We start from the raw sequence: 27,110 nt of genomic DNA, 5'->3' as shown, positions 1-27,110 counted from the left end.
CACCAGCTGGTATATAAGTTCACCAGCTGGCACATATGTTCCTCTGCAGCATAATGTCCTACCTGACTTTTCGTTTTTAAGAAAGCATTTACTAGGTCTGTTTTGGTCTGTTGTAACTCTTTTCTTGACTTTCCACAACAGTTGCTCTAACGGCGTCATAGGCACTTTGAACTGCCTGTCTCGTTGCTGCATCTGTTATTTTTCGTCATATTTTGTGCTACTTCTCTTAACTCTTTGTCGAAACCTTCAGACTCAGTTTCTTTCCAGATGAGAAGTCGTTCACGTAGTTCACCTTACTATGAAGAGCTTCGAAGGCGTTCTTAAAGTCAGCATTCATTAAAGCTTCATTTGAACTGTTTTCATCCGCTTGTATTTTTGTCCTTATTGACCCTATAAAGTTGGGCTGCTTTGGCGTTGGCTTGGGCATCTAACCAGTCATTATTAGCTTTTATATATTCTGCGCTTTTATTGCCTTTTGCATGGCTGCGTCGTTATTTTTACTTTCTTGTGCTAAGTTTTCATACTGTACGGTTTGGTTTGCAACTGTAAAAGTTTTCTGCCTTTACATTTGCTTCAACTTCTTTTTTATCTCATCGCTATCCATATATGTCTTCAGGGCTTTTTGTTTTATTCTTCATCTTTCAGTACTTTATATTGAGTAGTATGGTTTTTCAAATTTATAACATCTTGTTCCATTTTTGCTACTTCTGCTGCTTTTTCTGACACTTTTTTCCGCATATTCCTCTGTACTTAGTTCTTTCAGTTGTTCTTCTTTCTTCTTTTTCTCTACGTTTAACTCATTGAGTTTCTTTGTGTGTCTGTCATATTCTAGTTTCTTTTCGTTTTCACTTATTTGTTTCTGTATGTCTATGTTTGACTTTTTGACATCTGTTATTTGATTTTTGAGTGAACTCAAATTCATTTGACTTTGAGGGTTATAAGCTGTTCCGTCTGCAGCTCCACCATAGCCTGCCATTTTCGCTAAAAGTGCCGCTCTTAAACCTCCACTCTGTGCACCAATAACTCGGCTTAAAAGCATAGGGTTGCTTGACATTTGTTGCAACATAGTGGGGTCATTCATCATTTTTGTTGCAACTGTTGTTGTGGTGTCAGTTTTACTATTGGATGTTTCAATGCTCTCTTCCTCTTACGTATATTCTTACGTAGTTACGTGGCATTTTAAGTGAAGTTAAAAAGCGGTTTTTGACAGATGTTTATATGACACTTTTTTTCAGCTCAAAAAACTACTCGTCAAAGTGTTGTCAGTTTTGTAAAATAACCGTCTATCTTGTTTTAAAATGGAGAAAAGGCTTCTCAAAGTATACTTCCTTGGAACGCCCGTAACTTTCCTGTAGCGACGATAGACCCTTACTTGTCCGGACAAAGTTATACTAAACATCTTCAGGGCTAGAGGGCACGAAGTGCCTGGAGCCCCACTACCTTTTTTTTTTTTTTTTTTTTTTTTTAAATGTTGTACATATTCAGTAGCTCTCAAAACATGCTATTTTATCTGACGATATTAAGGGTGCACACGAGAGGATCATGTAAACTTAAGAATATAGAACCTTATTTTTAGGCATTATCTTGGCTACCTATTTAGGCTCGAAAAGCAAAAAATATCAAAAAATACAACTTGACTCCATTCTGACCCTTTCATTGGAGGTAGTTTTTATCCGCTTAGTATTTCCCTTTGAATCTCTTTACAATTCGAAATCAAATTCAAACCTCAGTAAGAAAAAGAAGAATCGACTTACTACGGTTGTAATACGAATAAATACATATATTTAATTATTTTTATTTACATAATAATTGTTTGAAGCTCATATTCCATCAAATTTTTAAATAAAAACATTAAAATGTTGAAAATGTTCATATATTTTAATAGGGTTTTGGCACTTTATTGAGGAATTACTACATACCATAGTCGAACTGAACTTGATATTTTGAAATTTAAATTATTTATCAAATTAAATTTAACTTGAAATTTATAATTATTTAGTCATATTTTGCATATTCTAAGTAGATTTTGTAAAAAATCAAGAAAGAAAAATTTTAACGTGCTTTGTTTTTTCTTTTTATAAATAATACATATTATTATATATATTAACATATTCATAATGTTTCACCCTTTCAAAAAATAATCCTCCTCCTCTCAAATAAACGTACATACGGGTGGCCTCTTTTTTCAAAAATTAAAATTTGAAATTTTGGGCTCAAATATTAGAGATTTTTCAACCTTCAACGATATATGTTGTCTATATCAGACCTCCTTTCTTTTTGAAACTTAACATTGTTCCTAAATCTTAGCCGTTAAGGCTGTTTGAAAATATTTTTTTCGAAAAAATTCGAAAAAAATTCTTAAAATTCAAAATCATCCCTTAATTCCTGAGGATTTGGAAAAAAGTTTTTACATGAACATGTGTATATTATATGAAGTATATTGATAAGGTAAAAATCAAATTTTATTGCATATTCATCGAGAAAATAAACTAACGAATCCCTCAAAATTGAGAGGGTAATCCTCCTCCTCTCAAATAAACGTACATACGGGTGCACCCTTAAAACAATGTCAAACGATGATCTATGAAAACGATAGAAATTTACAATCAAGCGATGCTCAGCAGTGTCTTTTTGGTCAACAATCAGGGCGTCATTTTAATTGAAAAGCAGTATAAGGAGAAAGTTTCTAGGACCGAGATCGAACAAGCTCTCTTAGCAATTCAAACAAAAGGAAGTCAAGTTCCAGCAATCATAGAAAATGGCGATTTCACTATTTTACTTCATAAGCAAAATGAGATTTGGGTTGTTGGAGTTTGTGAAGGTGATGATTTTGCTCATTATTTGCGATTTCATTGCTTCAACACATTGGCAGCCTCATTGAAGACCTTCTTGCAAAGGGAGCAACAGAATTTCAGTCAAAGACGAATACCACACAAGTTTATCAAATTCTTGATCTTGCAGTCGACTACGGTTTCCCATTCTTAGACGAAGGAAATTCAATTTCAACAGTCATCAACCGCCCACCACCAGATCCAAAGGTCCGCGGATCCAACAAGATCCAGTTCGATCTCGACACTCCATGGCGTCAAATGGGCGTAAAAAGGCTTACAAATGAAATCTTACTTGATTTTGTTGAAACGATTGATTTAGTTGTTTCCCTCGAATGGCCGCGTTGACTTTTCACATATTCGTGGTGAAATACAGGTTAGCTCACGCCTTTCTGGCAAGCCAACTGGCTAAACTCGTGATGATGCCTTCAACACACTTTGAAGACGTCTGCTTCCACCGCTGCGCTATGGTAGACACACCAGATGCCAAAGTCATTCCTTTCATTCCACCAGAAGGCAAGTTTGTTTACTTAAATATCGTTTAACATCTGCACAAATTAATGCACCAAATCTGGCTTGTTCCTAAATTCACATGGTCTAAGGGCTCAGTTACATTCGAAATTGCTTTACGTCCTGATCAAAACCTTTCAAAAGGTATTCGAAAATATGTTTATCGAATTCGAGTTCCCAAGAGGTGTCAATACCCCATCTCTTGCTGCTCCTGAAGGCCGCGCTTCATTTGATTCGAAGACAAACGTTGTTACATGGAATATTCCATTCTCAGTAAGAAAGAAACGATTACATTCAAAGGTAGTGCTTCTACAGAGCAGGAGGCTTCGAGCTTTGCGGTCGCCATCCAGTCGTAACAGCCCCAGTTCAGCGTCAGACCGGCGCAATCCATCGGGATTCAAAGTTGACCACCTTGATCTTGAGGCTGAGAGGCTTTACAAGGAATTAAGTACATTTCTAAGGCTGGAAGTTATGAATTCAGAACTGGATTTTAAGATTTAGTTCATTTTATACACATAACTTTTCTTTATTAAAAAAATAATACACCTCTTTACCTTTTTTTCGTAGTTTTTTCTTTTACTTTACTATTTATCGTTTTTGTATTATTCAAAAAAAAATTGAAATTATTATAACATACTAACATATTTATTTTAATATAAACAAGACAAAAAGAAGTAAGAAAATCTATAGCATTGAGTTAGCAGTACGCGTTGGAATGTTCTGCGTTTGCAATTTAACTTTTTTCTTTTTAAGAATCTGTTTGCAGGACAAATAGAGTAATGCGACCATGAACATATGGATGCCTGCATTAATAACGCTAAAAGCGCCGCATGATCGTAAACTCGAAGAATAAGTTGAGATTAGTACTCTGAGACATGGACTTTTGTCGGTTTCTGAGCATAAATCGCCGGGAAAATCGTGTACCATTTTAAATCCACAGCATCTTAATCGATGTTGAAGTGGAGTTAGTATTGCAGAGTTTATGTTCTTCTCCCCATTTCTTTTCCAATTGTGAGAAGAATACATCTGGACTTATATCCAAAACTAACCCTGTGTAAAAATCGATAATCGCTGATATGATAGAAAAGATGCACCCAATGTAAAAGAAACAGAATATTTTCGTGAAATATATGTATAAGAACGAAGTTCCTGTTATGAAATAACAGAAACATGTGAAAAATGATAATAATTGTGGATTTCGGTTCAAAAAATACAAACCTGACTTGCAAAGCCAATCACTTGTGAGCCATATTGATAAAATGCTAATGATTGATCCCAGTCCTAAGAAACTTAGAAATAAAATTTGAGGCCGTGCATGCCTCATAAAGAAAAATTCCAAGGCTAATAAAATAAGAAGAAGTCTAATATTATGTTTTCTTACAAACATTCTTTCTAAGAATTTTGGACATTTTTACTTAGCAAATAAATTTTAATGAAATGTGTGGCTAAATATTTTTATGACGTCTGGAAAACTATAACTTTAAGTTCAACGTTTCCACCTCCTTTCATAACGTATATCTTGTCAATGACATTATATGAAACACCACAGCAACTAATGTCGGTTCTTATTTCTTTGATGTATATCGTCTGCCTCTGTCAAAAGTTTCAATAGTTCTTTCAAAACTTCATGAGGTGCCAATGACATATGAGTTCACTTTTACAGGGTTGTGTTCGACCAAGTTTAACATTATACTTAAAGCTTGACAAATTCTTCTCCTGAGTTTGAAGTTTGTCTTTAAGTTGGTTGGTAGTCATTTCGAATATCTGCAACAGAACTTAAGTCTCTGCTAACTTCAGGATATGTTGGTTCTTTTACAGGAACAATTGTTATACCATCTTTTCGTCTTCGTATGGTTTCCCCACTTCAACATCTCTGTCTTTGACATTGACAACAACACTTTGACTGTTTGTTTGAGTGGTGAAGTTTAACTTCACATCTGCCACCGCCATTAAACCTTTTGAAACACTTACGCTTCTATTTTTCGGAAATGACATTTTACTTAGAATAAAAAGATGGACGTATTCGAGTATCTCTTCGAATTGAAGCAGAACAAAGTTTACACACACAAACAATAACAAATACATTTGACAGATATAGTTCTTTATACAAACAATGGTAATGTTATAGAATAGCAGTCTTTGCGAACCAAAATATTTTCATAAAGCAAAGAAAGTTGGTATAACTGAAATGGTGAAAGTTCTTGAAGCAGACAAAAATAATAACTTCAAAACTTACAGATATTTCTAAAGGTAAGTTTATCTTACAATATTATTCAAAACTGGCGTACTGTCAATATTTGACGGAGAGAAGTCAGTTCAAGAACAACTTACTGACCTGCTGCCAAAATCTGCTCGATGGAAGCTGTCGTTATGCCAATCTGAGGAGCCCAGCAGGTTTCATCGAACGAATCTTCAAAAGAGCATCTTCGGAAAAGTGCTATTGGTTTTTAAACTTCTTTGCTCTCAGTTCATCTGGACCGTCTCTGTCACCAGTATATTGTATTTGTACAGTACCAACAGTTGAAATACCACCATAAAGTCTTCTGAGTCAGCAAATGTAATGCCAAGCCAAAAGTTTGAACGGTCTCCATTTGTATATTGAGTTTTTTGACCTCCTGTATGAGTCCATACTTTCACACTATGCATAATAGAACTTTGCATTTCAGGGTTAATGTTGTTGTGAAGTTGTTGTTAAAGTTCATAGCATCTAATGTCAAGTTGTATGACCTCATATCCTAACTGTAGAATATTCTTCTCTTGGATAATATTTGCCATCTATGTTATATGATATTTAATACCGGGGTTGTAGAAAAAGAATAGTCATTTATAGTTCGTCTGAACAGTAAAACATAGTATCTGCATGTTCATTGCAGTTGTTAAAGCAATATCTGTTCTTGCACCTGGGTCAGCACTTTGGTTTCCAACTTCACCTGCAAAAGTCTTTGACAGATATTTGGTGTATAGGGAACATAAGTGGACTGCAATATATTTGGCAGCTAAAGCATTTGAAATATCTGGGTCCAACATATAGACTGCAGTCTGCTTTCTATTCTCTTGCATTCAAACTTTTCGCATGTGAACTTAACTGCGGTCCCAAGCAGTTCCAGCAGCATTGAAATAATAGTTAACTTCATTGTTGAAGTTTGAAAAACCAAAGTCTAAGTCACGTTTGTCTTGCAAAATTGGCGAATGACGTTTGATTTGTTCCCTTTACGCTGTAATAGTGAATGGGGTCTTGTGTTGGTGCAATGACTAAGTTATTTTTTTGCTTGAGTAAGTTCGATAGAAATTTTTGCCTGCCAGTTTGCAAGTATCTTAAAAACCTGAAGATGAGGAAGATGACAAGGAACTCTAAGTTTTCATTTTTACTTTAGTGGCAGCAGTTCATCTGAACCAGAAAGGTTAACATAAACTCCTGAACGTTAGGTCAAGTCTTTCTATTTTCTCAATATTTGCATACTGGTCTGTTGTTCTCTAGCTTGTGGTTGTATCTGAGTTTCTCAAAGCGAGACCATTCATAGTTTGCCCATGTTACTGTTTGAACTAAGTCCAGAGTTAGAATATATCTTATATCCCATGAAAACTTCTGAGCATATTGGTATCGACATAGAAAATTTCCATTGCAACCTTTCTTGTCAGAACAACTTGGCAGAAGGTTTTATTTCAATGTCTTTGTTCACGTATAAGACAGAGTTGTCAATAGAAATAATATGAAACCTGTCGCATAGCAATATCTACTGTTGTTGAAGAACTTCTCTCCAAACTCACCTACGTTTCCATAAGAAACAGCAGTTGTATATTCGTAATGTTCCAGGAACTATTTCTGACCTTCTAATGGCATTGTCGCATTCGTTAATAGTTACCCATTCGGAAACATTTTCCGTTCATGGCATCCCAAAACTGTTGGCGTTATATTCTGAGCGGCGTACATTTCATATGGGCTAAAAATATAGAATAGTTGAATTATTTTCATAATAGAACCCACCGTACCAAAGTCTTACTTTCTTCCTGACTGAGTTTTTAACTCTTCTTTTTCCTTCATTGCACTACTTTACTAGATGAAGTTACTTCTTCACTATTTTCACTTTGTTCTAGTCTAATTCTTCTTTTGGTGTCGCTTTTGGTAACTCTGCCTCTGCTTCAAGTGTTGCATCCTTTGCCTCATGTTCAATAGTATGTTTGTAAATTTCCCATGTCCTTTTTGCCTTTGGCTCTTGGTTCGCCCATCTCAGGTATACCTATATTCCTAGAAAGATTGTCATAGTTTGTATTTGAGTCTTCGCGTATTGTTTGCATGACTCTTTTCCTGAGTTTTCCGGGTTCAAGCTCTTCAAACAGAGCTGTCCATATGGAAATAAGTCGTTTCCAAAATATATGTTTTTGTAGCCATTCTGGTTTTCTTTCCATGTTACCAAACAATATCTTTTGTGAATGAAAGCTTTTACCCAATGTTTCAGTCTTGCGTCATTTATTTTCTGTAGTTGGTTTTATTTGTCAAGGTAACATGTTTTTCAAATACTAACATTCATTTGGTACTGTCCATTTGAGTTTTATCTTAAATATTCATCCCTTCTCGTTCATTGTCTGCAAAGTAAGTTTTATGACATTTTTGTAAACTTTCGTTTGCCAAGGTCATAGTACAATAGGTTCTCTTCCTTCTCTCTCCTAAACTTTCTTTCTAAATCTCTTCAAGAATATACCTATCTTTATGGTTCTGTGTAGTTCTTTCGAGATAAATGTTTTAGAACGTCAGGTGTTATATTTCCATCAGCCATGTTCATTTCATACTGGTTCAAAATATCTGCATCTTTCATATCTTTCAATGGCATTAAAGCCGCGCCTGAAAATACCAGCTATATCTGGTTCACCATTCACTTCCATTGCGTCTAACAACTTCTTGAATTGTGGTTGTAAGTTTATGAACCACCTTATCCGGATTAGCTTTATGACCCCATCTCATTGTAGTTCCATAGTCTGCAGAAACAAAAGTAGGTTTGTTTCCATATTGTTAGGTTCTGAATGAACTTTAAACAATGTTCATTTCTATATGTTTGGTGAAATTTAACCTTTTATTTCACCGATGTCAGCCAAAGATTGAACAGTTATTGGTCGTAAGTAAAAGGATTGGTTGTAATTTGCGTACACTTTCTTCAGTTCTTCCATTCTATGCTGAAATTATTTCATCTGAGTTGGAGTCTTTGTATGTCGCGCAACATTTTTCGATATTCTTCTCTACTATGTCAGCCGAAATTTTTCTTAGACTCTTGGAAAGATTCCATATTCTCCGCATACTCTTGTTGAGGTCAAGATGTTATTTCGGCTGTTCCAAAATCTTCATCTAGTTCTGTGAAGTTTAGTTTCCCCAAAGGATGGACTTTGTTTTGTTTCCTCAGGCTCTTCTAGCTGTTGTTGCTGAACTATTTTCTTCCATGTCTGGTTGTAATCTGACCTTCTTCTGTGGAGTTTCTTGTAGCCTCATCTGCTGGCATTTCATATATTCCGAGACCGTTTTTAACAAGTTCCCTATTTAAGTCATCCGCATTCATAACCCTTTCTTCTTTTCGTTCCGTCTCTATTTTTTAACGCGTTTCATGAAGAGAGCTTGAATTATCATTTAGCTCTGACACCAAATATCTCGGAGTAAATTCATCCATGTCATTTGGATGATTATGCTTATTAAATCATATCCCTTAGCGAGCTTGTATTTTCCAGGTTGAAATTATATCCGATTTGGTGCTAGACCATAAAGCTAAATAGTTTCGGGTCAGCATTTCCTTCCTTGAACTTTTTAATAGCTTCTTTTATATCTGGTCACTAAAAGGTCTAAGAGTATCTGGGTAACCATAGTCTTCCTTAGCATTTTTAAGAATTCTTGGTTTCCTTGTTTCTCTAGTTCTTTTATGTCCTTGCTCTGTTTGTGGTGTTTGTGGTGCAAGTGTTTTGAACTGTTGTGTTGTGGTGCAGTGTTTTGAACTGTTGGTTGTGGTGCAGTGTTTTGAACTGTTGGTGGTGCAGTGTTTGAACTGGGTTGTTTGCTGGATTTTGAACTGTTGGTTGTTGTGTTGGTTTTGGTGCATGCCTGTGTCTGTGTCCATGTGACGAGTGGTAAATGTTTTGGTTAGTCCTGGTTGCAGGTGCTTCTCCGGTTGAGGTTTGGTGTATATTAAGTTCCACTAGCTAGTATATAAGTTCCACCAAGCTGGTATATAAGTTCCACCAGCTGCCACATATGTTCCATCTGCAGCATAATGTCCTACCTGACTTTTCGTTTTAAGAAAGCATTTACTAGGTCTGTTTTGGTCTGTTGTAACTCTTTTTCTGACTTTCCACAACAGTTGCTCAAACAGGCGTCATAGGCACTTTGAACTGCCTGTCTCGTTGCTGCATCTGTTATTTTCGTCATATTTTGTGCTACTTCTCTTAACTCTTTGTCGAAACCTTCAGACTTCAGTTTCTTTCCAGATGAGAAGTCGTTCACTAGTTTCACCTTACTATGAAGAGCTTCGAAGGCGTTCTTAAAGTCAGCATTCATTAAAGCTTCATTGAACTGTCTTCATCCGCTTGTATTTTTGTCCTTATTGACCTATAAGTTGGGCTGCTTTGGCGTTGGCTTGGGCATTCTAACCAGTCATTATTAGCTTTTATATATTCTGCTGCTTTCATTGCCTTTTGCATGGCTGCGTCGTTATTTTTTACTTTCTTGTCTAAGTTTTCATACTCTACGGTTGTTTTGCAACTGTAAAAGTTTTTCTGCCTTCTCATTTGCTTCAACTTCTTTTTTTATACTCATCGCTATCCATATATGTCTTCAGGGCTTTTTGTTTTATTTCTTCATCTTTCTAGTACTTTATATTGAGGTAGTATGGTTTTCAAATTTATAACTCTTGTTCCATTTTTGCTACTTCTGCTGCTTTTTCTGACACTTTTTTCGCATATTCCTCTGTACTTAGTTCTTTCAGTTGTTTCTCTTTCTTCTTTTTCCTACGTTTACTCATTGAGTTTCTTTGTGTGTCTGTCATATTCTAGTTTCTTTTCGTTTTCACTTATTTTTTCTGTATGTCTATGTTTGACTTTTTGACATCTGTTATTTGATTTTTGAGTGAACTCAAATCATTTGACTTTGAGGGTTATAAAGCTGTTCCGTCTGCAGCTCCACCATAGCCTGCCATTTTCGCTAAAAGTTGCCGCTCTTAAACCTCCACTCTGTTGCACCAAATTACTCGGCTTAAAAGCATAGGGTTGCTTTGACATTGTTGCAACATAGTGGGTCATTCATCATTGTTGTTGCAACTGTTGTTTGTGGTGTCAGTTTTACTATTGGATGTTTCAATGCTCTCTTCCTCTTACGTATATTCTTACGTAGCTTACGTGGGCATTTTAAGTGAAGTTAAAAAGCGGTTTTTGCACAGATGTTTATATGACACTTTTTGTTCAGCTCAAAAAACAATACTCGGTCAAAGTGTTGTCAGTTTTGTAAAAATAACCGTCCTATCTTGTTTAAAATGGGAGAAAAGCTTCTCTCAAAGATACTTCCTGGAACGCCCGTAACTTTTCCTGTAGCGACGATAGACCCTTACTTGTCCGGACAAAGTTATACTAAACATCTTCAGGGCTAGAGGGCACGAGTGCCTGGGGCCCACTACCTTTTTTTTTTTTTTTTTTTTTTTTTAAATGTTGTACATATTCAGTAGCCCTATCAAACACATGCTATTTTATCTGCGATATTAAGGGTGCACACGAAGAGATCATGTAAACTTCAGAATATAGAACCTTATTTTTAGGCATTATCTTGGCACCTATTTAGGCTCGCGAAAAGCAAAAAATATCAAAAAATACAACTTGACTCCCATTCTGACCCTTTCATGGAGGTAGTTTTTATCCGCTAGTAATTTTCCCTTTGAATCTCTTTACAATTCGAAAATCAAATTCAAACCTCAGTAGAAGAAAGGAAGAATCGACTTACTACGGTTGTAATACGAATAAATACATATATTTAATTATTTTTATTTACATAATAATTGTTTGAAGCTCATATTCCATCAAATTTTTAAATAAAAACATAAAATGTTGAAAATGTTCATATATTTTAATAAGGGTTTTGGCACTTTATTGGAGGAATTACTACATACATAGTCCGAACTGAACTTGATATTTTGAAATTTAAAATTATTTATCAAATTAAAAATTTAACTTGAAATTTATAATTATTTAGTCTATTTGCATAATTCTAAGTAGATTTGTAAAAAAATCAAGAAAGAAAAATTTAACGTGCTTTGTTTTCTTTTTTTATAATAATACATATTATTATATAATTAAATATTCATAATGTTTCACCCTTTCAAAAATATAATCCTCCTCCTCTAAATAAACTACATACGGTGGCCTCTTTTTCAAAAATTTAAAATTTGAATTTGACTGCTAACAAACCTTCTATGTCTAAGTCTTCAAATTTCGCACCATTTTTAGTCACAATAGCAAACTTAACTGGTTCGATGTTCCAAACTTTGCTGAATGAAGACTTTTCAAAATGTAGAAGTAAACATTCAAATATGTGAATGGGTCTAGTTCTTCTTTAAGTCCTGACATGTACTTGTTTACTGAAATAATATTTTTCGTCATCTTTTCTATCGGATAAAAATATTTTTTTTTAAATTTACTCATAAAAATTTTTCTTTGTATATACACCATTCTGTACGTCTAAAAGACTTTTGACATTTGCCAAGAATGTTCGTTTAGACGCTGTCATATAACCATATTCTTGACAATATTGTTTATACGAATCGTACAATGACCTTTCATCTAAAACACTCAAAGTCAGTTTCATCTATGAACAGTTCATATACACTCTTGTTTGCTTCTAACAATGTTTGTCTCTCTCTTCGGTATGTGGAATTTGTCTTGGATTGAACTTTGAAATATCTAATGTCATAAAAATATGAGAACAAGTGGTTGTAAAAGTCAGATGTCCAAAGTTTCTGCTAAGTCGTCAAAATATTCTGTATCTTGCATATGAGAATCTGACGTCTGACAACTACATATCTTCTGTCAGAACTTTCTAACTTCATCGGAACAGCATTGTTTGAAACCATAATGAAGTTTGCAACATTTCACAAACTCTTTGGTCTTTATACTTTCTTTCAACAACTCCAACTTTGTCTGTTATAAGACTCTTCAAAGCATCTGAGTTCAAAACTTTTGTTGTATCTATACTTTGAAGTTCATTGGCAAACTAATAAGTTTCATATTCTCTATTGAGGAGTTAAATTTACCGCAGATGTTTTCTAAGTTGTCATATTCGGGTTCGAATAGCCCTCTAACAGTTTGCACAAAATATCTGTAAAGAATGTGTTCTTACCAGTTCCTTGTTTTCCAATTATAATGAGAGCAGTTTCATTTTTAGCACTTGGATGTTGTAAGATGTTTGCAAACCAACATAAGATATACTCATAGACTCTTTCGTTTCCATTGCATATAATTTCTTTGACATGGTCTAACCAAGCTTCTATAATATTTTCTTTCCATTCTACTTGTTCGTATTTATATCCAGTGAAGATAGAATAGAAGTTTGGAGAAGGTGTATAGAACTTTATACCTCGAACTGAAAAATCTTCTAACTTTGACAATAAATATCCCAAGCATCTAACATCTTCATTCCAACTTGTACAACTTTTATTTTCTAAGTTTTGTCTACATTCTTTGTTCTGAAACTATTGTCGCTTTAGGTTTGTTAAAGACTACATCCATTCTTTCATAACATAACATTCTGGGGCAGAGTCGACATAAATGACTAAACGTTTCAAATTCTCGACTGCTTTGTTATAGTCTCTAAATGGACACATATTTCTGAATGCTTGGAAGTCATAAAAATCTGAAACATCTATTCTGTACATTTTTATAAATAAAAAAATATTTTTTTTTATTCTTGACTTTGTTGTTGCATTTGTTGCATTTGTTGTTCTTGAGCTATTTGTTGTTGAAGTTGTTCTTGTAATACAATACTTTCACCAGTTGCATCTTCCAATTCGAAACTTTCTGCCGTCATTGACAATACATAGGACATAAAAGTTTTACAGGAACAAAGTTTGCGTCAACTAATGTCAACGTTATACTTGCCAAAGTGTTTGAGTTCACTAAGGTTGAAAATTCTGCATTCGAATGAACAATAGGCAAACCAGCAGAGAAGTATTGTTTTATACGCATAAGTATCTTTTGGTCATAATAGTTTCTGTCGACATTCGAATAACACTTTGAACCTAGTTTGAAACAATATATAAGATTGGTGTGCTTAATGTCAATGGAATAGACATTCCTTGTATGACACCTTTTCCTGTTATAGGAAACTGTTGGTAGTAAAAACCAGAAATAAGTTTTGTATTATAGGCTCATATCGTTTATAGTAAACTCAGTCGGACATCCAACATAATGAAACCTGCTCTAGTTGCAGCACATGTTACACCCGTACTTAAAGTATTAAATAAGTCAACAAAACCTGTTGGTGGTATATCTGAGTAAGTATCTTCAAAGGAGTATTTTTTACCATTCACAACAATAAAGTCTTCTGGTGTCAAAAGAGCAAAACAGGCTTTAGTCGTCATTGTGTTTAAAGTTAGTTTAATACCGTCCTTGAGGACTTTGTAAGTTTGTTGTTATAGAATTATATGACTCAGGGTTTTTAGTCGTAATAGTATAAACCATTATATCTTCTGCCATTATATATATTTAAAAGTTTTTCTGAAAGTGGTGAAGAACTTCATCTAAACTTCACATGGCGTTTCTTGAAGTTCTCTGTCTAAGAAGTTCAAATATTTTGTAAAGACATAGAACTTTCCTTTGTCTACACGAACAAACAAAACAGGGTCTTTCATATCGTTCAAAAGTGTGTAAAGTCCTTTACATGAAATAAAGTCTATATTATTTTTCTTCAAACATCTTTCAAGAAGTTTTGACATTTTACTTAGCAAATAAATTTTAATGAAATGTTGTGGTCGTCAAATATTTTTATGACGTCTGGAAAACTATACTTTAAGTTCAACGTTTCACCTCCTTTCATAACGTATATCTTGTCAATGACATTATATGAAACACCACGCAACTAATGTCGGGTTCTATTTCTTTGATGTTTATATCGTCTGCCTCTGTCAAAAGTTTCAATAGTTCTTTCAAAACTTCATGAGGTGCAATGACATATGAGTTCACTTTTACAGGGTTGTGTTCGACCAAGTTTAACATTATACTTAAAGCTTGACAAATCTTCTCCTGAGTTTGAAGTTTGTCTTTAAGTTGTTGGTAGTCATTTCGAATATCTGCAACAGAACTTAAGTCTCTGCTAACTTCAGGATATGTTGGTTCTTTTACAGGAACAATTGTTATACCATCTTCGTCTTCGTATGGTTTCCCCACTTCAACATCTCTGTCTTTGACATTGACAACAACACTTTGACTGTTTGTTTGAGTTGGTGAATTTAACTTCACATCTGCCACCGCCATTAAACCTTTTGAAACACTTACGCTTCTATTTTTCGGAAATGACATTTTACTTAGAATAAAAAGATGGACGTATTCGAGTATCTCTTCGAATTGAAGCAGAACAAAGTTTACACACACAAACAATACAAATACATTGACAGAATAGTTCTTTATACAAACAATGGTAAATGTTATAGAATAGCAGTCTTTGCTGAACCAAAATATTTTCATAAAGCAAAGAAAGTTGGTATAACTGAAATGGTGAAAGTTCTTGAAGCAGACAAAAATATAACTTCAAAACTTACAGATATTTCTAAAGGTAAGTTTATCTTACAATATTATGTCAAAACTGGCGTACTGTCAATATTTGACGGAGAGAAGTCAGTTCAAGAACAACTTACTGACCTGCTGCCAAAATCTGCTCGATGGAAGCTGTCGTTATGCAATCTGAGGAGCCCAGCAGGTTTCATCGAACGAATCTTCAAAAGAGCATCTTCCGTGAAAGTGCTATTGGTTTTGTAAACTTCTTTGCTCTCAGTTCATCTGGACCGTCTCTGTCACCAGTATATTGTATTTGTACAGTACCAACAGTTGAAATACCACCCATAAAGTCTTCTGAGTCAGCAAATGGAATGCCAAGCCAAAAGTTTGAACGGTCTCCATTTGTATATTGAGTTTTTTGACCTCCTGTATGAGTCCATACTTTCACATATGCATAATAGAACTTTGCATTTCAGGGTTAATGGTTGTTGTGAAGTTGTTGTTAAAGTTCATAGCATCTAATGTCAAGTTGTATGACCTCATATCCTCAACTGTAGAATATTCTTCTCTTGGATAATATTTGCCATCTATGTTTATATGATATTTAATACCGGGGTTGTAGAAACAAGAATAGTCATTTATAGTTCGTCTGAACAGTACAAACATAGTATCTGCATGTTTCATTGCAGTTGTTAAAGCAATATCTGTTCTTGCACCTGGGTCAGCACTTTGGTTTCCAACTTCACCTGCAAAGTCTTTGACAGATATTTGGTGTATAGGGAACATAAGTGGAACTGCAATATATTTGGCAGCTAAAGCATTTGAATATCTGGGTCCAACATATAGACTGCAAGTCTGCTTTCTATTCTCTTGCATTCAAACTTTTCGCATGTGAACTTAACTGGGTCCCAAGCAGTTCCAGCAGCATTGAAATAATAGTTTACTTCATTGTTGAAGTTTGAAAAACCAAAGTCTAAGTCAACTTTGTCTTTGCAAAATTCGGCGAATGACGTTTGATTTGTTCCCTTTACGCCTGTAATAGTGAATGGGTCTTGTGTTGGTGCAATGACTAAGTTATTTTTGCTTGGAGTAAGTTCGATAGAAATTTTTCCTGCCCAGTTTGGCAAGTATCTTAAAAACCTGAAGATGAGGAAAGATGACAAAGGAACTCTAAGTTTCAGTTTTACTTTAGTGGCAGCAGTTCCATCTGAACCAGAAAGGTTAACATAAACTCCTGGAACGTTAGGGTCAAGTCTTCTTATTTTCTCAATATTTGCATACTGGTCTGTTTTTCTCTAGCTTGTGGTTGTACTGAGTTTCTCAAAGCGAACCATTCATAGTTTGCCCATGTTACTGTTTGAACTAAGTCAGAGTTAGAATATATCTTATATCCATGAAAACTTCTGGAGCATATTGGTATCCGACATAGAAAATTCCATTGCAACCTTTCTTGTCAGACAACTTGGCAGAAGGTTTTATTTCAATGTCTTGTTCCACGTATAAGAATGAGTTGTCAATAGAAATAATATGAAACCTGTCGCAAGCAATATCTACTGTTGTTGAAGAACCTTCTCCAAACTCACCTACGTTTCCATAAGAAACAGCAGTTGTATATTCGTAAGTTCCAGGAACTATTTCTGACCTTCTAATGGCATTGTCGCATTCGTTATACCATTCGGAAACATTTCCGTTCATGGCATCCAAAACTGTTGGCGTTATATTCTGAGCGGCGTACATTTCATATGGGTAAAAATATAGAATAGTTGAATTTATTTGTCATAATAGAACCCACTCGTACCAAGCTTTACTTTCTTCCTGACTGAGTTTTTAACTCTTCTTTTTCCTTCATTGCCACTACTTTCACTAGATGAAGTTACTTCTTCACTATTTTCACTTTGTTCTACTCTTCTTCTTTGGTGTCGCTTTTGGTAACTTGCCCTCTGCTTCAAGTTGTTGCATCTTTGCCTCATGTTCACCTAGTATGTTGTAAATTTCCCATGTCCTTTTTGCCTTTGGGCTCTGGTCGCCATCTCAGGTAACCTATATCCTAGAAAGATTTTGTCATAGTTTGTATTTGAGTCTTCGCGTATTGTTTGCATGACTCTTTCCTGAGTTTCCGGTTCAAGCTCTTCAAACAGAGCTTGTCCATATGGAATAAGCTCGTTTCCAAATATATGTTTTTGTAGCCATTCTGGTTTTCTTTCCATGTTACCAACAAATCTTTTGTGAATGGGAAAGCTTTTACCCAATGTTTCAGTCTTGCGTCATTTATTTCTGTAGTTGGTTTTATTTTGTCAAGGAACATGTTTTTCAATACTAACATTTCATTTGGTACTGTCCATTTGAGTTTTCTTAAATATTCATCCCTTCTCGGTTCATTGTCTGCAAAGTAAGTTTTTATGACATTTTGTAAACTTTCGTTTGCAAGGTCATGTACAATAGGTTCTCTTCCTTCTCTCTCCCTAACTTTCTTTCTAAACTCTTCACCAAATATACCATCTTTATGGTTCTGTGTAGTTCTTTGAGATAAATGTTTTAGAACGTCAGGTGTTATATTTCCATCAGCCATGTTCATTTCATACTGGTTCAAAATATCTGCATCTTTCATATCTTTCAATGGCATTAAAGCCGCGCTGAAAATACCAGCTATATCTGGTTCACCATTCACTTCCATTGCGTCTACAACTTCTTGGAATTGTGGTTGTAAGTTTATGAACCACCTATCCGGATTAGCTTTATGACCCCATCTCATTGTAGTTCCATAGTCTGCAGAAACAAAAGTAGGTTTGTTTCCATATTGGTTAGGTTCTGAATGAACTTTAAACAATGTTTCATTTCTATATGTTTTGGTGAAATTTAACCTTTTATTTTCACCGAGTTCAGCCAAAGATTGAACGTTATATGGTCGTAAGTAAAAAGGATTGTTGTATTTGCGTACACTTTCTTTCAGTTCTTCCATTCTATGCTGAATATTTTCATCTGATGTTGGAGTCTTTTGTATGTCGGCGAACATTTTTCGATATTCTTCTACTATGTCAGCCGAATTTTTCTTAGACTCTTGGAAAGATTCCATATTCTCCGCATACTCTTGTTGAGGGTCAAGATTTTTCGGCTGTTCCAAATCTTCATCTAGTTCTGTGAAGTTAGTTTCCAAAGGATGGACTTGTTTGTTTCCTTCAGGCTCTTCTAGCTGTTGTTGCTGAACTATTTCTTCCATGTCTGGTTGTATCTGAACTTCTTCCTGTGGAGTTTCTTGTACCTCATCTGCTGGCATTTCATATATTCCGAGACCGTTTTTAACAAGTTCCCTATTTAAGTCATCCGCATTCATAACCCTTTCTTCTTTCGTTCCGTCTCTATTTTTTACGCGTTTCATGAAGAGAGTTGAATTATCATTTAGCTCTGACACCAAATATCTCGGAGTAAATTCATCCATGTCATTTGGATGATATGCTATTAAATCATATCCCTTAGCGAGCTTGTATTTTCCAGGTTTGAAATTATATCCGATTTGGTGCTGAACCATAAAGCTAAATAGGTTCGGGTCAGCATTTCCTTCCTTGAACTTTTTAATAGCTTCTTTATATCTGTCACTAAAGTCAAGAGTATCTGGGTAACCATAGTCTTCCTTAAGCATTTTTAAGAATTCTTGGTTTCCTTGTTCTCTACTTCTTTTATGTCCTTGCTCTGTTTGTGGTTGTTGTGGTGCAGTGTTTTGAACTGTTGGTTGTGGTGCAGTGTTTTGAACTGTTGGTTGTGGTGCAGTGTTTTGAACTGTTGGTTGTGGTGCAGTGTTTTGAACTGTTGGTTGTTGTGCTGGATTTTGAACTGTTGGTTGTTGTGTTGGTTTTGGTGCATGCCTGTGTCTGTGTCCATGTGACGATGTAAATGTTTTAGGTAGTCCTGGTGCAGGTGCTTCTCTTGGAGGGTTTGGTGGTATATAAGTTCCACTAGCTAGTATATAAGTTCCACCAGCTGGTATATAAGTTCCACCAGCTGGCACATATGTTCCATCTGCAGCATAATGTCCTACCTGACTTTTCGTTTTTAAGAAAGCATTTACTAGGTCTGTTTTGGTCTGTTGTAACTCTTTTTCTTGACTTTCCACAACAGTTGCTCTAACGGCGTCATAGGCACTTTGAACTGCCTGTCTCGTTGCTGCATCTGTTATTTTCGTCATATTTTGTGCTACTTCTCTTAACTCTTTGTCGAAACCTTCAGACTTCAGTTTCTTTCCAGATGAGAAGTCGTTCACTAGTTTCACCTTACTATGAAGAGCTTCGAAGGCGTTCTTAAAGTCAGCATTCATTAAAGCTTCATTTGAACTGTCTTCATCCGCTTGTATTTTTGTCCTTATTGACCCTATAAGTTGGGCTGCTTTGGCGTTGGCTTGGGCATCTAACCAGTCATTATTAGCTTTTATATATTCTGCGCTTTTCATTGCCTTTTGCATGGCTGCGTCGTTATTTTTACTTTCTTGTGCTAAGTTTTCATACTGTACGGTTTGGTTTTGCAACTGTAAAAGTTTTTCTGCCTTTACATTTGCTTCAACTTCTTTTTTATACTCATCGCTATCCATATATGTCTTCAGGGCTTTTTGTTTTATTTCTTCATCTTTCAGTACTTTATATTGAGTAGTATGGTTTTTCAAATTTATAACATCTTGTTCCATTTTTGCTACTTCTGCTGCTTTTTCTGACACTTTTTTCGCATATTCCTCTGTACTTAGTTCTTTCAGTTGTTCTTCTTTCTTCTTTTTCTCTACGTTTAACTCATTGAGTTTCTTTGTGTGTCTGTCATATTCTAGTTTCTTTTCGTTTTCACTTATTTGTTTCTGTATGTCTATGTTTGACTTTTTGACATCTGTTATTTGATTTTTGAGTGAACTCAAATTCATTTGACTTTGAGGGTTATAAGCTGTTCCGTCTGCAGCTCCACCATAGCCTGCCATTTTCGCTAAAAGTGCCGCTCTTAAACCTCCACTCTGTGCACCAATAACTCGGCTTAAAAGCATAGGGTTGCTTGACATTTGTTGCAACATAGTGGGGTCATTCATCATTTGTTGTTGCAACTGTTGTTGTGGTGTCAGTTTTACTATTGGATGTTTCAATGCTCTCTTCCTCTTACGTATATTCTTACGTAGCTTACGTGGCATTTTAAGTGAAGTTAAAAAGCGGTTTTTGACAGATGTTTATATGACACTTTTTGTTCAGCTCAAAAAACTACTCGGTCAAAGTGTTGTCAGTTTTGTAAAATAACCGTCCTATCTTGTTTTAAAATGGAGAAAAGGCTTCTCAAAGTATACTTCCTTGGAACGCCCGTAACTTTTCCTGTAGCGACGATAGACCCTTACTTGTCCGGACAAAGTTATACTAAACATCTTCAGGGCTAGAGGGCACGAAGTGCCTGGAGGCCCCACTACCTTTTTTTTTTTTTTTTTTTTTTTTTAAATGTTGTACATATTCAGTAGCCTATCAAAACATGCTATTTTATCTGACGATATTAAGGGTGCACACGAGAGGATCATGTAAACTTCAGAATATAGAACCTTATTTTTAGGCATTATCTTGGCTACCTATTTAGGCTCGAAAAGCAAAAAATATCAAAAAATACAACTTGACTCCATTCTGACCCTTTCATGGAGGTAGTTTTTATCCGCTAGTATTTTCCCTTTGAATCTCTTTACAATTCGAAATCAAATTCAAACCTCAGTAGAAGAAAGGAAGAATCGACTTACTACGGTTGTAATACGAATAAATACATATATTTAATTATTTTTATTTACATAATAATTGTTTGAAGCTCATATTCCATCAAATTTTTAAATAAAAACATTAAAATGTTGAAAATGTTCATATATTTTAATAGGGTTTTGGCACTTTATTGAGGAATTACTACATACATAGTCGAACTGAACTTGATATTTTGAAATTTAAATTATTTATCAAAATTAAAATTTAACTTGAAATTTATAATTATTTAGTCATATTTTGCATAATTCTAAGTAGATTTTGTAAAAAATCAAGAAAGAAAAATTTTAACGTGCTTTGTTTTTTCTTTTTTATAATAATACATATTATTATATAATTAACATATTCATAATGTTTCACCCTTTCAAAAATATAATCCTCCTCCTCTCAAATAAACGTACATACGGGTGGCCTCTTTTTTCAAAAAATTAAAATTTGAAATTTTGGGCTCAAATATTAGAGATTTTTTCAACCTTCAACGATATATGTTGTCTATATCAGACCTCCTTTCTTTTTGAAACTTAACATTGTTCCTAAATCTTAGCCGTTAAGGCTGTTCTGAAAATATTTTTTTTCGAAAAAATTCGAAAAAAATTCTTAAAATTCAAAAATCCCTTAATTCCTGAGGATTTTGGAAAAAAGTTTTTACATGAACATGTGTATATTATATGAAGTATATTGATAAGGTAAAAATCAAATTTTATTGCATATTCATCGAGAAAATAAACTAACGAATCCCTCAAAATTGAGAGGGTAATCCTCCTCCTCTCAAATAAACGTACATACGGGTGCACCCTTAAAACAATGTCAAACCGATGATCTATGAAAACGATAGAAATTTACAATCAAGCGATGCTCAGCAGTGTCTTTTTGGTCAACAATCAGGGCGTCATTTTAATTGAAAAGCAGTATAAGGAGAAAGTTTCTAGGACCGAGATCGAACAAGCTCTCTTAGCAATTCAAACAAAAGGAAGTCAAGTTCCAGCAATCATAGAAAATGGCGATTTCACTATTTTACTTCATAAGCAAAATGAGATTTGGGTTGTTGGAGTTTGTGAAGGTGATGATTTTGCTCAATTTGCGATTTCATTGCTTCAACACATTGGCAGCCTCATTGAAGACCTTCTTGCAAAGGGAGCAACAGAAATTTCAGTCAAAGACGAATACCCACAAGTTTATCAAATTCTTGATCTTGCAGTCGACTACGGTTTCCCATTCTTAGACGAAGGAAATTCAATTTCAACAGTCATCAACCGCCCACCACCAGATCCAAAGGTCCGCGGATCCAACAAGATCCAGTTCGATCTCGACACTCCATGGCGTCAAATGGGCGTTAAAAGGCTTACAAATGAAATCTTACTTGATTTTGTTGAAACGATTGATTTAGTTGTTTCCTCGAATGGCCGCGTTGACTTTTCACATATTCGTGGTGAAATACAGGTTAGCTCACGCCTTTCTGGCAAGCCAATGGCTAAACTCGTGATGATGCCTTCAACACACTTTGAAGACGTCTGCTTCCACCGCTGCGCTATGGTAGACACACCAGATGCCAAAGTCATTCCTTTCATTCCACCAGAAGGCAAGTTTGTTTTACTTAAATATCGTTTAACATCTGCACAAATTAATGCACCAATCTGGCTTGTTCCTAAATTCACATGGTCTAAGGGCTCAGTTACATTCGAAATTGCTTTACGTCCTGATCAAAACCTTTCAAAAGGTATCGAAAATATTGTTATCGAATTCGAGTTCCCAAGAGGTGTCAATACCCCATCTCTTGCTGCTCCTGAAGGCCGCGCTTCATTTGATTCGAAGACAAACGTTGTTACATGGAATATTCCATTCTTCAGTAAGAAAGAAACGATTACATTCAAAGGTAGTGCTTCTACAGAGCAAGGCTTCGAGCTTTGCGGTCGCCATCCAGTCGTAACAGCCCAGTTCAGCGTCACCGGCGCAATCCCATCGGGATTCAAAGTTGACCACCTTGATCTTGAGGCTGAGAGGCTTTACAAGGGAATTAAGTACATTTCTAAGGCTGGAAGTTATGAATTCAGAACTGGATTTTAAGATTTAGTTCATTTTATACACAATCTTTTCTTTATTAAAAAAAATAATACACCTCTTTACCTTTTTTCGTAGTTTTTTCTTTTACTTTACTATTTATCGTTTTTGTATTATTCAAAAAAAAATTGAAATTATTATAACATACATAACATATTTATTTTAATATAAACAAGACAAAAAGAAGTAAGAAAATCTATAGCATTGAGTTAGCAGTACGCGTTGGAATGTTCTGCGTTTGCAATTTAACTTTTTTCTTTTTAAGAATCTGTTTGCAGGACAAATAGAGTAATGCGACCATGAACATATGGATGCCTGCATTAATAACGCTAAAAGCGCCGCATGATCGTAAACTCGAAGAATAAGTTGAGATTAGTACTCTGAGACATGGACTTTTGTCGGTTTCTGAGCATAAATCGCCGGGAAAATCGTGTACCATTTTAAATCCACAGCATCTTAATCGATGTTGAAGTGGAGTTAGTATTGCAGAGTTTATGTTCTTCTCCCATTTCTTTTCCAATTGTGAGAAGAATACATCTGGACTTAATATCCAAACTAACCCTGTGTAAAAATCGATAATCGCTGATATGATAGAAAAGATGCACCCAATGTAAAAGAAACAGAATATTTTCGTGAAATATATGTATAAGAACGAAGTTCCTGTTATGAAATAACAGAAACATGTGAAAAATGATAATAATTGTGGATTTCGGTTCAAAAAATACAAACCTGACTTGCAAAGCCAATCACTTGTGAGCCATATTGATAAAATGCTAATGATTGATCCCAGTCCTAAGAAACTTAGAAATAAAATTTGAGGCCGTGCATGCCTCATAAAGAAAAATTTCCAAGGGTCTAATAAAAATAAGAAGGGGATAAACTATTTACCTTTAATTTACCACCTTGTGAGATATATAAAACATTCACATAACTCATTCTGCTTAATTGATCAACTCAAAATTCCAAAAAAAATCAAAAATTCAAAAATAAAAATCAAATTTTTGATTTTTCTCATGAAAAAATCAATTTCAAGAAAAATTTGGAAAATAAAATCACTGTATAATTGGTTAAATCATCAAATGTACTCGTTTTCACTTATAAAAAAAACATCTAATTTTTGATTAAGATATCATATTTGATAAAAACTCATTTCAGAGTTGATATAATGTCATAACTGTCGTCAAAAATATTATTACCATAACAAAATTCTTATTTTAAGATAGTAAAATAATAATGATTTTATTTCAACAACAACAAGTAAAAAGATGAATGGAAGCGTACTGCATTCGTAAAACTGTAGTAACTATCGTCTAGATTTGAGTAATGAATATTCTAGTTAAAATGTATAAAATTGAATTCAGAAATATCAAACGATTATACGTGGTACTGTGCACTCCTTATAGAGGTCATTGTAATTCATAAGTGACTTATATATAAAAGTCGACTTTTTTTTTCTTATTGCAATAATTTCCTCAAATTTTAGTAACTTTTTCTATATTCAAGTTATTTGAATATGTATCATAATAGACGTAAAAAACCCAAAATTACGAGGAATTTTGTCGTTGCATTTTCGAGATGCAAAATTTCAATTTTTAATTTGGGGAATTGGCATGTGCAATCTTGACGCTATCTTTATGTAGGAGTTCTGTTGCAATATAATTAAAATTAACTAAGTTGATTTTAAATTGCATAATTCTGTAGAATAACTGGCAATACAGTTAAGTATACTATACAGAATAGTTGCCAATTGGAGTAATAAATTAGGCTGTACCAATCAATTCGTTCATTTCTGGCATAACGATCAGAAAGGAAGCGATCAGTAACCCTAGGAAAAAAGAAGAGGGGTTTCACTTTTTATGGGAGTACTTTACTTCTCAACAAGATGCTTCTAAAATTTTAAAATTAGTAATCACAAGAAATTTGTTTTTTTTTAAAAAAAATCGGAAGAAAAACTTAAAAAAATATAATATTTTATACTCTATATATGAACTTATTGGGAGTAAAATCCTAGACCAAGCTTGTAGTTCTTAGCTGGATGATCGAGGATGCTTGCAACAGTAATGGTGAAAGTATCTGAAACTTTGCTTGTAAACTTTGATTCAACCACGCCTGTTGTGAGGATAGAAGAATGAACTGTTGATTTTCCGAGGTTTGCCTTGCATGTAAGTTGAAGGCGTGGCTCAATATACTTAGATGTAGCAAATGTAATGCCAAACTTCCAATTTGGATTAACTTGGCGTTGGTATCTTAGACATAAATTGAAAAGAGGATCAGCAACTGCTGCAATATCAAATGCAGAGTTATTATTATCCCATTCTTTCTGAACTAATACAGAATAAGCCCATCGTGAGTTTTCTCCGAGGAACCTTCTGACAATCTGTAAGCCGGCACTGAAATCATTACGTCCGAGGTTGATTGATGTATCAATTGTTGAAATTCTGTTGACATCAAAGAAATTGAACTTGTTATCGGTGACAGAAATCAATTTCTGGCCGACCATTGTCAACATACTTCTGAAATAGAAGTGTTTGCCCACAAGATTTGTTCCAATTGAAGGACAAACTGAGCCTCTGTTAACACTGGCTTGAGCTGAGAAGCCAATATTTGGAATTGGTTTGATATTTACAAAGAAAAATTGAGATGTACCAAGATTCATAATAATACTTCCTTTTTCATTTGTTTTTTGGTAATTAAACTTAACATTAGTAGTTTGGTTACTTCTTGTTTCTGGTTTGCCGCCTTCTCCTCGAACAATAGAAATTGAAAGAGGTTGAAGGAAAATTACTGTTGAAATTGTAGTATCTTTCGATTGTGTTGGTGAATCAAATGTGATATTCAGACCACTGAATGCACCAACATCAAAAATCTCCTGGTGGCGTAAGTTTGTATGTAAGAACGAACTCAACATAATTTTTTTTATAGTTGTTTAGATCTTAGTTGAAAAACGATAGCTCAGAAAAAAAAATAATTTCAATACTTAAGTAGTATATGCGGAAGGGTTTAGTGACTTTTTTTGTTACGTCTATATATAGATGAAGGTATATTTTCACATCTTCTATATATAGATGATATAAAAATTTTTTCTTACGTTTTTTAAGTCATGAATTCGTAAGAAAGCGCGACATTATTAAATAAATTAGTAATAAATATTATATACTAAAAAAAAAAAAAAAAAAAAAAAAGGTAGTGGGGCTTCCAGGCACTTCGTGCCCTCTAGCCCCGAAGATGTTTAGTATAAATGAAGTTTTTATTCGGAAAATTGTTAGTCTTCTGGTGTGAATTCGGAGGACTCTTCTTCTTCCTCCATTGCTTCTGGGAAGAAGCCTTCTTCTGGGTCGAAAACATTATATAATGTGTCGCTTTTCACAAATTATATATGTTTTCATGTTTTGTCACTTTTCTGTCACTTTTCAGGAAAAAAACATTTTTATTATTATATATAAATGAATTTTACAAAACCACCGTTACCGTTCTTTGGAAATAAGAGTAAATGTAAAGATATTATATTGAGAGAACTTAAGAAACTACCGAATGGTCTAACATTTGTAGATTTGTTCGGTGGAAGTTTCTATATATCCCATTTATGTCATACAATATTCCCAGACTCAAAGATTATATGCAATGACTTCGACAACTATATGGACCGTCTCAAACATATTCCAGACACAAACAATATATTGAAAGAGTTAAAAGAAAAGATACCTATAGGTAAGATGGAACGTATACCATTAGATAAGAAAAATATTGTGAGAGAGGTTTTGAAAAAAGCAGAATATATAGACTGGGATAGTATATCTGCTAGACTATTATATAGTGGTTCTATAAGAGTTCATGACATTGAAACACTTATGTCAAAAGTTTTATATCTTAACTATACAAATGTTTTCAAAGAGGACATAGAAAAATATATTGAGGGTATAGAGTTTGTGAGATGTCATTGGACAGATTTGTATGAAAAATATAAAGACAAGGAAAATGTTTTCTTTATAGTGGACCCGCCGTTCTATAACACATGGGATTTTCAATACCAAGTAGACTGGACTTTGAGAGACTCTTTAGAAACTTTAGACGTTATACATAACCATCCATGCTTTTACTTTACATCCGATAAAAGTGGTTTGGAAACCGTTATGAGATGGTTAGAGGACATACATGACTATGAGTTTAGATATGACAAGATAGAATATGAGAGAGGTCCTATAAACCGGAGAAAGTGTCACAATAAAGAAATTTTATT

General features: G+C 34.5%; 7 protein-coding genes and 2 pseudogenes across 9 annotated transcripts, besides 6 other annotated features; 2 read left to right on the top strand and 7 right to left on the bottom strand.

Annotated features, from left to right (window-relative positions):
* Positions 1–1,523: 1,523 nt before the first annotated feature.
* Positions 1,524–2,558: a mobile genetic element.
* Positions 2,559–4,022: 1,464 nt separating this feature from the next.
* On the bottom strand, positions 4,023–4,265 carry TVAGG3_0329560 (uncharacterized protein; the record flags this gene model as incomplete). The annotated part of the gene is made up of 1 exon (XM_051230379.1): positions 4,023–4,265. One exon carries the CDS (start codon positions 4,263–4,265, stop codon positions 4,023–4,025), a length of 243 nt encoding a protein of 80 aa, XP_051100109.1.
* Positions 4,266–11,067: 6,802 nt separating this feature from the next.
* Positions 11,068–11,717: a mobile genetic element.
* A 21-nt stretch (positions 11,718–11,738) lies between these two features.
* Positions 11,739–17,874: a mobile genetic element.
* On the bottom strand, positions 14,293–14,825 carry TVAGG3_0329540 (annotated as a pseudogene). Its single transcript has one exon. A coding segment is annotated over exon 1 (533 nt).
* TVAGG3_0329530 (uncharacterized protein) lies at positions 16,574–16,802 on the bottom strand (the record flags this gene model as incomplete). Its single annotated transcript, XM_051230378.1, has 1 exon — positions 16,574–16,802. A coding segment is annotated over one exon (229 nt), but the record flags the coding sequence as incomplete, so codon positions are not given.
* Positions 16,956–17,634, bottom strand: TVAGG3_0329520 (annotated as a pseudogene). Its single transcript has one exon. A coding segment is annotated over exon 1 (679 nt).
* A 1,163-nt stretch (positions 17,875–19,037) lies between the features above and the next one.
* On the bottom strand, positions 19,038–20,016 carry TVAGG3_0329500 (protein of unknown function, DUF4106 family; the record flags this gene model as incomplete). The annotated part of the gene is made up of 1 exon (XM_051230377.1): positions 19,038–20,016. A coding segment is annotated over one exon (979 nt), but the record flags the coding sequence as incomplete, so codon positions are not given.
* Positions 20,017–20,571: 555 nt separating this feature from the next.
* Positions 20,572–21,611: a mobile genetic element.
* Positions 21,612–21,648: 37 nt separating this feature from the next.
* TVAGG3_0329480 (anterograde synaptic vesicle transport) lies at positions 21,649–22,937 on the top strand (the record flags this gene model as incomplete). The annotated part of the gene is made up of 1 exon (XM_001299483.1): positions 21,668–22,879. The coding sequence occupies one exon, from the start codon at positions 21,668–21,670 to the stop codon at positions 22,877–22,879; it is 1,212 nt and encodes a 403-aa protein (XP_001299484.1).
* Positions 22,938–23,007: 70 nt separating this feature from the next.
* Positions 23,008–23,702, bottom strand: TVAGG3_0329470 (uncharacterized protein; the record flags this gene model as incomplete). Its single annotated transcript, XM_051230376.1, has 1 exon — positions 23,070–23,312. One exon carries the CDS (start codon positions 23,310–23,312, stop codon positions 23,070–23,072), a length of 243 nt encoding a protein of 80 aa, XP_051100106.1.
* Positions 23,703–24,132: 430 nt separating this feature from the next.
* On the bottom strand, positions 24,133–25,798 carry TVAGG3_0329460 (porin domain-containing protein; the record flags this gene model as incomplete). Its single annotated transcript, XM_001299482.1, has 1 exon — positions 24,864–25,781. One exon carries the CDS (start codon positions 25,779–25,781, stop codon positions 24,864–24,866), a length of 918 nt encoding a protein of 305 aa, XP_001299483.1.
* Positions 25,799–26,031: 233 nt separating this feature from the next.
* Positions 26,032–26,126: a terminal%2Cinverted (terminal inverted repeat of Maverick-3 transposon ID:TVAGG3_0329190).
* Positions 26,032–27,110: part of a mobile genetic element that runs on past the window's edge.
* Positions 26,317–26,823, top strand: TVAGG3_0329450 (phage tail repeat-like family; the record flags this gene model as incomplete). Its single annotated transcript, XM_051230375.1, has 1 exon — positions 26,317–26,823. A coding segment is annotated over one exon (507 nt), but the record flags the coding sequence as incomplete, so codon positions are not given.

The sequence above is a fragment of the Trichomonas vaginalis genome, chromosome V, assembly GCF_026262505.1.
Source record: "Trichomonas vaginalis G3 chromosome V, whole genome shotgun sequence".
Classification (NCBI taxonomy): Eukaryota; Parabasalia; order Trichomonadida; family Trichomonadidae; genus Trichomonas; species Trichomonas vaginalis.
This window is presented reverse-complemented; position numbering and strand designations above follow the sequence as displayed.